At 46.2% G+C, this 10,759-nt stretch overlaps 2 protein-coding genes across 5 annotated transcripts; one reads left to right on the plus strand and one right to left on the minus strand.

Moving 5' to 3' along the window:
• The first annotated feature begins 110 nt into the window (after nucleotides 1-110).
• acad8 (acyl-CoA dehydrogenase family, member 8) lies at nucleotides 111-7,165 on the plus strand. Of its 3 annotated transcripts, none has more exons than XM_072701126.1 (11): nucleotides 111-270; nucleotides 1,053-1,153; nucleotides 2,746-2,915; nucleotides 3,048-3,157; nucleotides 4,115-4,191; nucleotides 4,273-4,410; nucleotides 4,612-4,747; nucleotides 4,872-4,969; nucleotides 6,146-6,298; nucleotides 6,594-6,696; nucleotides 6,917-7,165. In XM_072701126.1, exons 1-11 carry the CDS (start codon nucleotides 156-158, stop codon nucleotides 6,970-6,972), a joined length of 1,257 nt encoding a protein of 418 aa, XP_072557227.1. In that variant the 5' UTR covers nucleotides 111-155; the 3' UTR covers nucleotides 6,973-7,165. The 3 variants fall into 3 exon arrangements, with proteins under 3 accessions (XP_072557227.1, XP_072557228.1, XP_072557229.1); XM_072701128.1 differs by having other exon boundaries at nucleotides 132-270; nucleotides 1,037-1,153; XM_072701127.1 differs by lacking the exons at nucleotides 6,146-6,298; nucleotides 6,594-6,696; nucleotides 6,917-7,165 and adding an exon at nucleotides 5,103-6,139 and having other exon boundaries at nucleotides 4,872-5,006.
• Nucleotides 7,166-7,610: 445 nt separating this feature from the next.
• LOC111851315 (V-set and immunoglobulin domain-containing protein 2) lies at nucleotides 7,611-10,676 on the minus strand. 2 transcript variants are annotated; one of them, XM_023826117.2, is made up of 7 exons: nucleotides 10,419-10,658; nucleotides 9,914-10,077; nucleotides 9,525-9,729; nucleotides 9,268-9,426; nucleotides 8,896-9,015; nucleotides 8,338-8,476; nucleotides 7,611-8,154 (listed from the first exon to the last, which is right to left on the minus strand). In XM_023826117.2, exons 1-7 carry the CDS (start codon nucleotides 10,477-10,479, stop codon nucleotides 8,034-8,036), a joined length of 969 nt encoding a protein of 322 aa, XP_023681885.2. In that variant the 5' UTR covers nucleotides 10,480-10,658; the 3' UTR covers nucleotides 7,611-8,033. The 2 variants fall into 2 exon arrangements, with proteins under 2 accessions (XP_023681885.2, XP_072557230.1); XM_072701129.1 differs by having other exon boundaries at nucleotides 9,914-10,676.
• Nucleotides 10,677-10,759: the final 83 nt, after the last annotated feature.

The following is a 10,759-nucleotide window of genomic DNA, read 5'->3' on the forward strand; positions in this document are numbered from 1 at the left end:
CGTCATTGGCTAGATCATGGTTCGGAGACTACATTTCCCATAACCTTGGGGGTATGCAGTGACGATCGTCATTGGCTAGTATTGTCGTGTTGACCAGGTAATGTACTACAGAAACTACATTACCCACAATACAGAACAGAAGATCCCTAGAAGTCATGGCGTTAGCTGGAAGGCTGTTAAATGGGTTTAGGTTGAGGCAATGTACTAGTAGAAGTATTGGTTTAGTATTTAGTAGCATACAAAGGCGAGGAATTGCATCTTGCATAGACCGTAAGCCTTATTTCTTTACACCGTTGCATCCGTTTTGGAATTCTTGTTAACCAAGGTTACGAAATGTCCTGTAGTCAAATGACTTTACGTTGACCATGTAGCCAAATGTGATCTAGGTGGACTTATGAAATGCGCATGTTACGTTTGTTACTTGTTTAATAAACGAACTACATGAAGAGTACCTAATTGAAGTGGCGTTCTGTTTCTGTATGTGGGTAGTACTGGTTTCACCAACATATAAAATTCATGAGTTTTCAGTAATCTAACTGGTTTACCCCAGTTTGCAAAGCTTCTAAATGAGCTTAATAACGTTGACTTGGCTCACATATTTGCGCAAAAAAAAACAAATTCCGTGTGTTAATTTTAAATTGTGAAACGCAAAGCCATTCGGCGTTCATGTCGGCTGTATTGTAACCTCCTGTGATTAAGAAATATTTTAAACTAACCGCCCCTTTCATCAGTTTAATATCAGCAAGCAAGCAGTTCTCTTGCCCCTTTAACATCGAGCTATTACATCTGGATCAATCACAGAATGTGTTGTTTTTGTAATTTGGTGATAAACTTATAGAAAAACCAAGAGTACTCCGGAAAAGAATATCCTATTGTAATATTGACATGTGTAACGTTAGTAAACGTGTTTATTGAATATTAAATATAAAATATAAAATTGATGTTTTGTATAAATTTAGTAACCTACAGCTGCGCAGGGAACAGACATTGTGTAGGTTTTTAAGGAGCGGCGTTTGAAGGTGTTTGATTGTAGCAGTGTCATCTGATTACAGCTTCAATAGGACTCACAGATGAACAGAAGGAGTTCCAGAAAGTGGCCTTTGACTTTGCTGCCAAAGAAATGGCACCACACATGGCTGAATGGGATGATAAAGTAAGTTTATTATCTCTTATTGTCTTGAGGCCCCTGTAGGGGCTCTTTAATAGTGATTTTCTGGTTGACACATTTTTTTAATTATACCTGTGATATGTTTACTTACTGATGATGCATGTGAATAATATAGGGCGTTTTTCCACCGCACCAGGTACCGTACTTTCGGTACTTCCATAAAGTGCCAAAAGTATGGTACTTCTTTCGTGTCGGTTTTCCACTGGCGTAAAAAATGGTACCGGTGTTGTGTCGGTATATGCTGCCTTGTCGAAAAATGCTACCGTAGTGCTAATCGATAGCCCTAACCCTGAGTCTAACCCCCTAAAACCCTTACCTTAACTCTAACCCCTAAAACCTAACCCTAATCCCAAAACGGTGGAACTGCGCATGCGCAGAAAGGCTCCACAGCACGTCTCGATAGGTAGTATTTTATGACAGAACCCCTGACTGACATCGTCACAACGCGCAGCTTAAATCATAATTTAAAAAAAAAAAAAAAACAGCCCAAAGTTTAGGCTGGAAAATGCGGTTTATTGTTATGTCATGTTATGTTAGCTTCTATCACAGTATAAGATTCAGTAATATCCAAATTGCATGAATGCTGCCATCATTTACGTTTACGTAGGTACACTTACTTTGACTAAGCCGATCAAAGCTTACTGCTAATTCAGCCTTTTGAAAGCAAACAAATGATTTAATTATGTTTTTTAATTTTCAAGCGGCATTGTTCGGTGTTTCGCGTGTGCCCCATTTCTTCCAAGCGGTTTAGTATTACGGTGTTCCGGGCAATTCAGTTTCCCTGTGTTTCTCCTGTCTATCAGGAAATAATGTTTCCCCTAATATTAAAGCAGAGGTATGTGAAATATCTGAAAATCACTCAGGTACATTATTACATGTGAATACAGTAGATCGTCACGGATAATATAGTCTTATAAGCAATACTATACCGTTTTCATCAAGAAATATCTATCCAGCGAATTAAATAATTTAATTTATTATCTGTAAAAACAAAAAACATCGAAAAGGCATGTGATGTTTTAAAATATATGGCTTGTTTACCTCAAGAGCTTCGTAAAAAGACATGAAAACAACAGCGAAACCGTGTACAAATCAGCGCGCGACAGGGAAACTGAATTGCCCGGAACGGCAAAAACTTTTTTTATTTCGAGTCGTGCCATGAAAAATCCCGCTGGATCTGTTCATCCTACCATATGGCGATTAAAGCCTGTGTTTCCTCGTTTGTCCATCCTTCCATTTTACTTTTTATATTTTTGTTTCTGCTGCTTATTTCGTTTCTCGCTGTTCGCTGTGAGTATTTTGTGTTTCAGCGGCAGGCTATTTGCATAACCAATTGACTGCAAATACGTTTGTATTTGTTCCACCCCAAAGTACCGAAGTACCAAAGAAGTACCCCAGCTGGTTTGGCACTTTCGGTACTGGTACTCGGCCGGAAGTCAATGGAAAAGTGAAAGTACCGTACTGAAAGTACCGTACTTTGTGCGGTGGCAAAGCACTCATAGAGAATAATATACTCTGGATGTTGATATGTGAATGTGAAAATGACTGTGTGTTGCACCCCCTTCCCTGTACAAAAGGAAGTGTTCCCGGTAGAGACCATGCGGAAAGCAGCACAGCTTGGGTTTGGGGGGATCTACGTGCAGCCAGACGTGGGGGGGTCGGGCCTTTCCCGTCTTGACACGTCCATCATCTTCGAGGCGCTGTCCACAGGCTGCACCAGTACCACGGCCTACATGAGTATCCACAAGTGAGGCTCCTTCCTGTGGGTTTGCTGTTGACCTTTGAATGTGACATTAGGAAGATCTCTCCTTTTGTGTTCAGGGGGCCACCTGTCACTCTGTGGAAAAATGACTGTGCGTGATGGATGCTTTATCTGCAGCATGTGTGCCTGGATGATAGACACATTCGGCAGCCCTGAGCAGAGGAAGATGTACTGTCCTGATCTCTGTTCCATGCAGAAATTTGCCTCCTACTGCCTTACCGAGCCTGGTAAGTACAACACCGCCCCCCCCCCCCCCCCCCCCCCGCCCCGCCCCGTGAAGGAGAAAGGAGACCAGACAAAGTCATTCAGGCTGCTAGGCATTTGTTTCTGTTTATTTTGTGTAATGATGTGTGTCCTTCCGGTGTCAGATGATTGTTTCTCAAACTTGAATCCCATGAGTCGTTCTTGTATTTGTCCTGTCCTGTCCTGTCCTGTCCTACTGTTTGTCCTGTTCCTCGATGCCCTATCCTGCAACTGTAGTGCAAGAATTTCACCGTGTTCCTCTGAACATTTGACTAATGCTGCGTTCCAGTTACCTTGGAGGTCAGAATTCAGAGCTGGGAATAACTTCATGCTTTTTGCAGTACAACAATGCCGAAAAGCCATTTAGCAAAGCCAGGGACCTGTTTCAAATAGCAGGATTTCTTGTTTACCTGGATTACTTGTCGGATTTAACGTAGCCAAGTTTACATGGGCTTTATCTTCATTCACTTTCATTTAATCTAGACTACCTTAAATCCAACATGTTATCTGGCTAAGCAAGAAATCTTGCTTTCTGAAACAGGTTCATTGTTTGCCATTATTAGCAATACCATCTGGTAATACATTACATGGTATTTTGTGCATACAAACACCGTAGCAACATGTCCATAGGTAGCCATTGGACAGTACTGTGCGTATGACTGATTTAATGAGTCACAAGTAAGAATTAAGTGCTAATAAACAGTATACAACTCAAGCTGTCACTTCTGCTGATGAAGGGCGCAGCCATCTTGAATTCAGAGGTCAGGGCTGCAGAGGCGCCTCCGACTTTCCGAGTCGGAATTCTGACTTCAGAGGGCGTTCCATTTGAAATTTCCGGCTACCAAGTTTAAATGGAACACAGTATAAAACATGAAACTTGAGTTTGCTGGAGGAGCGGATGGTCTACTCTAATGCGCAGCTGCTTCCTTCTGCGTTTCCAGGAAGTGGCAGCGATGCGGCCTCCCTGCTGACCAGCGCACAGCGCAAAGGCGACCACTATGTCCTCAATGGTTCCAAGGTACCGCGGAAGCTGGAACAGGTCACCTGGCATCTGGGACCCTTTTCCCCTTTTTTCCACTTCTGTCTTTGCCCCCCACAGGCCTTCATCAGCGGTGCGGGCGAGTCAGACGTGTACGTGGTCATGTGCCGCACTGGGGGAAAGGGACCCAAGGGCATCTCCTGTCTGGTGGTGGAGAAGTCTACACCTGGATTGAGCTTTGGAAAGAAGGAGAAGAAGGTTGCGTATTTTATGCTTAAAGAAATATAATTTTTTGGTGCATTTATTTTTTGTTTATCCCCCTGATCTATGGCACAAAAGTTTTATTTATAATTATTATGTTGATGTAAGGGAAACGTCCACCAGAGGGCAGAGTTGAGTCTATGTTCATGAAGTGCTCCAGTATATGTAGTTCTGATTGAACCCGTTTTATTAAAACAGGTAGGCTGGAACTCACAGCCAACACGTGCCGTCATATTTGAGGACTGCGCTGTGCCAGCAGCCAATCGACTCGGTCAGGAGGGCGAGGGATTCAACATTGCAATGAAGGGCCTCAACGGAGGCAGGATTAACATCGGTCAGTTTGTGCAGCCGTCCGGGTCGCAGGTGCAGTAGTCCTGCAACCTCAGGTCTGGGGGGTTGGGGGGGGTGGGTGTGCCCTGCAATAGGAATGTGTATGAGTTGGTTGCTGGTTCCCTCAGCGTCCTGCTCCCTGGGTGCCGCCCATGCCTCTGTCCAGCTGGCCAGGGAACACCTGACTGTGCGGAAGCAGTTTGGGGAGACGCTGTCTAAGAGCCAGGTACAGAACACGGCCTTTCGACAGCCGGCTGCGCGAGGTGCCGGCTGCGCGAGGTGCCGGCTGCGCGAGGTGCCGGCTGCGCGAGGTGCCGGCTGCGCGAGGTGCCGGCTGCGCGAGGTGCCGGCTGCGCGAGGTGCCGGCTGCGCGAGGTGCCGGCTGCGCGAGGTGCCGGCTGCGCGAGGTCAATTATTTGTATTTAGTGTACATTTTCATTTCAGTTTTGTTTCTGATAATAACACTGGCCCCAACAAGGCCAACACACACCCCAGCACCATCAATCAACATAGAATAAGCCCAGATTTTAGCCTAAACATTTTCTCAAACACTTATTAAATGGAGATTCTAAGGTAGGAAGCAGACAACTTCATGGCTTTAATAATGAGCAGCTAAAAGGATAAAAGGTATTAAAAAGCTCTCTGTACTAATGGTAATTTAATAAACATGAGTAGACAACATGGTAAAAAACAAATTAGATAAATATTAAGTACTGTTATGCTTGAAATTTATGTAATTTCTTCAGGGTAATCTGCCATATACAGTACTTATTCATGAATAACATGTTTTTCTGCGTGCCTTGACTCACTGTTGTGGGCAATTAAAGACACAATCAACCCCTCATTAATTGGAATGGCAAAACATTGATAGGGTGGGATGGTGTAGAATTGTGTAGTGGGATCTGCTAGACTCTGAGCAGTGAATTGTGGGTGAGTGCGGTGGGATCAGCTGGGCTCTGTGAGCAGTGAATTGTGGGTGAGTGCGGTGGGATCAGCTGGGCTCTGTGAGCAGTGAATTGTGGGTGAGTGCGGTGGGATCAGCTGGGCTCTGTGAGCAGTGAATTGTGGGTGAGTGCGGTGGGCTCTGCTGGGCTCTGTGAGCAGTGAATTGTGGGTGAGTGCGATGGGATCAGCTGGGCTCTGTGAGCAGTGAATTGTGAGTGAGTGCGGTGGGATCAGCTGGGCTCTGTGAGCAGTGAATTGTGGGTGAGTGTGGTGGGATCTGCTGGGCTCTGTGAGCAGTGAATTGTGGGTGAGTGCGGTGGGATCAGCTGGGCTCTGAGCAGTGAATTGTGGGTGAGTGCGGTGGGATCAGCTGGGCTCTGTGAGCAGTGAATTGTGGGTGAGTGCGGTGGGATCTGCTGGGCTCTGTGAGCAGTGAATTCTGAGTGGCACCCCACAGTTCCTGCAGTTCCGCCTGGCTGAGATGGCGACCCGGCTGGTGGCATCGCGGCTGATGGTGAGACAGGCAGCTGCCTCGCTGCAGGAGGGCCGGGACGACGCTGTGGCCCTCTGCTCCATGGCTAAGCTCTTTGCTACGGATGAGTGCTTCACGGTGAGGTTCCCATGGTGACTGGCTCAGACAAGGATTACTCTTTACAGTCACCCAATATAGTAATAAATTGGCGGCAGCGTCTTTAGCAAAAAATCACTTATTTTCTTTTTTTCCAAGTTTAATAAGCTCACACGTCCCTCCCGGTCTAGCCTGTGGATGTCCTGAGGGCTTCTTATTTTTAAGTGGCTGCATAAGCTAGTAGATAATGATGCTCAGCAGCGCTCTTCCGGACACAAGCTGTCTGCTGCCTTTTGTGTGACTGTTAAAAAGACGAGATTGTTTTCCCATTCCACAGATCTGCAACCAAGCTCTCCAGATGTTTGGGGGCTATGGTTACCTCAAAGACTACCCTGTCCAGCAGTTTGTGCGAGACCTCAGGGTGCACCAGATTCTGGAAGGTAAGAATACAACTGGAATCGTCCTCCGTAACTTTGTGGTTAGTGCATTTTAGTCATGTGTGTTAGTGAGCGTTGATGTACTCAAGCCTGCTCATTTACATTAAACTTGTTAGATTTTGTCTGTACTGTAGATTAATAACCTGTCATCTATTGCTCATTTGAGATGGTACTATAACTGGCTGGTCTTAGATCATGTGGTTATCCTGTTTTTCTCCCTCAGGTACAAATGAAGTGATGCGTATGATCATCTCCAGAAGCCTGCTGACAGACTCGTAAGCTGTGCTACCTAAACAGGACTCCATCTCTGACATCACTGTGTGGGAGGAACATTTAGCTCTCTCAGTTGTCATATAGTGATAAATATAGAAATGTCCCTTCAGTGTTTTGCAGTGAATAATGTCAAGAATCTTGCACAAACTAAGCTACAGTCTTCACTGGTCCTACGGCTCTGATGCTGGGTTTGGGATTGAAATCATCAGTTTTAGTACATTTTCGGTTGACTTTCCTCCTATGAAGTCTCTCCTCTTCAGTTTTAGCAACTTCAACCATGTCTCTGAAAACAGTTCATAGTGTATTATGATTTACACACACTTTCCCACATCCCATAATTTTGGCTGTCCATCTTCTGTTCTCCTTGTTTTAGGGTCTCTTTAATCCTTGTTTAAAAGATGAAATCTGTGTATGTTTACTTTAGTAGTGCTGTAGGAGTGTGGAGATGTCTAGGTTCTGTAATTCTTGGTTGAAAGGGGTTGTGACTGATGTAAGATGGACACGGAGGGTGAGGCCTGTCATTGCTCGAGTGTCTAGCACTTGTACTTGTATATGATGATTGTACTTGTTCTACACCCTAAGATAATCACTCATATGCATGCTGCTGTTTGTTTATATTAATGATCACACGGTCAAAACGTAGGTCAATTAAGTATGATCTTTATTCATACCTTTGTTACCAGCATCTGGAAAACAGCATTAAAAACTCACAAAAACACAACATCCTGGTTTTCTCGCTGCAGCTTCTGATTGCAATTGCATTACTGCGGTCTGTCTCATTTACAACAAGCAAATCAAACATAATCGGTCAAAGTAATCTGCTTAGAAGCTCTGCCACAGGTTTGTGTGCGAGACGTCATGCGATGGGCAGAGCCATATGGCTGTATGCTCAGACGATTACAGCCGATGTTATTACCTTGCTAATTTTGCACTCTGTCATCCAGTGCAGTATAATTTTTTATTTTATTTTTTTTACATTGGTACCAGCCATTAATGATATGTGACTGATTCATGAAGAATTTTTGAAAAAACTCATCAGGAATGGCGAGTTGCATGCCCTCCTTCCTCTATACCAGGATGCTGGGCTTTGTTGGGATGAGGTGATCCTCCCCGTCCCCCGAATGGTGGGGCGGCCGGTCCCCAGGGCTCCGTGTTAATGGAGTGGCTGAAGCAGACTCCCGTGGATCTCTGTGGATCGTGCAACACAAGACAGTCAGACCACTGAAAAGAGCAGTAGCAGAAGCTAGACGGAAGCGGCTGTGGACCCTCCGGCAGTATATCTGGGGCAGGATGTGGGCCCGGCCCCCAGCAGACCTAGGGCTAAGCGAGGGAGCACGGTGATGAGTCTGATCGTAAAGACACAGAACACACCTTGGGTTGTGGCCCTCCTCGGTGCTTTTGCGATTTCTCTTCTTGTACCACAGGAAGTAGCCCATCACTGCCCCGAGGAGGAGGAGGATGACGAAGGTGACAATCACAGCAATACCAGCAACCATTGCACTGCTGTTGTCTGAAAGGGAGAAACAGGGTGGTTCACACAGACACACACACACACACACACACACACACACACACACACACACACACACACACACACACTCCCCTGGTTTAGAAACTGCATCATATGGACCAGGTCACAGGGCTAAGCCGCTTTGATGAAACGCATACTTGCAGATTACACTGTCTGTTTAACATCAGGCCATCTGTCATTTGACCTCTGCTTTCCCTCTGTAAGAGTGAAGATATGACCATACTTGTTTATTGTCCTTCTGTACAGCCAGTTGTTGACAGCTAGAAGCATCTAGCATCTATGTAATTTAATTTTAGTTGGTAAACAAGCTGACATGGGGGCAGGAATGTGTACCAGAGCTCCAGAGTGCAGGCGAAGCACGGCAGTCAATGGGAGCCTACCCCTCGCTGAGTACTTACAGCTGACGCTGAGCACTACGGTGCAGATGGCGCCCCCTAGCTCGTTGGAGGCCCTGCAGGTGTAGGTGCCTGAGAAGGGTGCTGAGAGATTGCGCAAGATCAGGGAGCCTGTCTGCTGGTCTATAAGAGAAGAGAACAGCATGGAATGTAATCACTGGTACTATATAACGTGAGTAAAGAACAACGGCACTGTGGTCTGGATGCAAGCCACCTCAATGTATTTGTGCTGCTGCTGATGCAGTTAATTTTGTTTTCAGTTTGAGGTTCTTCGTCTCCATCTTACACGATGGTTCTGGCGATATGCCCCCAGCCTTGGTAAGGCTCCCCTGGGACTAATTTAGGGAGTACGGTAACCCTGCTTTCTCGCACTACCTTCTACCATGTTTTGCAGTGGCAGCTGGATGGCGTTCTTCTCACGGCTCCAGGTGTAGGTAGGGGCAGGAACAGCATGGGAACTGAGGCACATAAGCGTGATGTCATTTCCTGGGTAGGCCTCTCCATTCACGGAGCACGTCGGTGTGGATGGAGGCACTGCGGTAGTCAACAGAATCAACGTCAGATCATAGAATGGCCAACTTGCCACAGACAGATTTTCCTATCTGTAGCGGGCGCCGTCTGCAGATACCCACTGAGTACTGTAAAGTTGACCAGCCCCGGGCCACTTCCCGCCCAGTCGTTGGGGTTGGTGATTTCGCAGATGTACAGCCCTGCATCAGATGGCTGCACGCTGAAGATGCGAATGGAGGCGGAGCCTTGAACAGGTGGGTTCTGGACCAGCATTCCCCGGTTCTCCCAGGATTCAACCCAGTATACTTTCCCATTGTAGTAGAGCACCTGTATGGAGGATAAACATTGAATATTTAGCTAAATTCCAGCCGGAATAAAATGTAACCTGAACAGAGAGGTGTGGTAGAGGACGGCTGTAGGTGGAATACAGGTATAAAATGGGAGCCAGAGCTGAAGATGTCACAGAATGGAGGTGAGTACAGTCAGGACCTCTATGGGTACTGGGCCTCACCCTGCGGGCCTCTATGGCAGGCGTCCCCATCGCGGCATGGCGCCACTCCACGGTGAATCCCGGGCCCGGCTGAGTGCGGTAATCGCAGGTGAGCTCAGTTGGCTCCCCAGTGCGGGCAAACACTAGCTTTTCCACTGTGACTGGCTGTCCTCCGGAGACGGAACCTGCCCCAGGGAGAGAGAGGCATGTAGGTCCACCCAGGGCATCGTCATGTGACACACTGGCCAGTGAACGATGGCTCGGAATGGGATAAAATCCTCCCCACAGTCTCATGATGAAATTAATCATGTGAGGTAAGAAAGCATCTCTTCTACATTTACGGTTTTTAAGCTGTTACTGTGCTCTTAACATGCAATAAGGCTAATGTCTGCCAGTGGTGACCTTTAAGCAAAAAAACTATTTTATAAGTCAGCTAGAGAGTCCCAGAAATACGGAAATTTCTATCTGTGAGCGGAGTTACAGCGTAATTTAGTTTTTCCGCGACGGTTTCGGCCTGGTAGCTTACCGAAGCAGGAGAAGACGGCCCACAGGATCCATGAGCTGCACGGAGCTGGCAGAGCTTCCATTGTGCTTCAACTGTTTGCTCACTAATCGAGATAATGGCTCTCTAGTGGCTGGGTGTTCCTGTTTAAGCGAAAGGACAAAGGGGCCGTCGAAAGTAGAGGTGTGACTGGGGGATGATGGGGGTTTCCCAATCTTTGGGCAATTCGGAATCAAAAATGGTTGGATAAGGTATGCTGGGAACCATATGCTATTTTTTCTTTCTTATTATTATTGCGATGAAATTGGAAACGTAAATAATAAAAAATGCACTTTTTCATGTGGGCCCGCATAGTTGTCCATTGA

Source organism: Paramormyrops kingsleyae, chromosome 17 (assembly GCF_048594095.1).
Source record: "Paramormyrops kingsleyae isolate MSU_618 chromosome 17, PKINGS_0.4, whole genome shotgun sequence".
NCBI classification, from domain to species: Eukaryota; Metazoa; Chordata; class Actinopteri; order Osteoglossiformes; family Mormyridae; genus Paramormyrops; species Paramormyrops kingsleyae.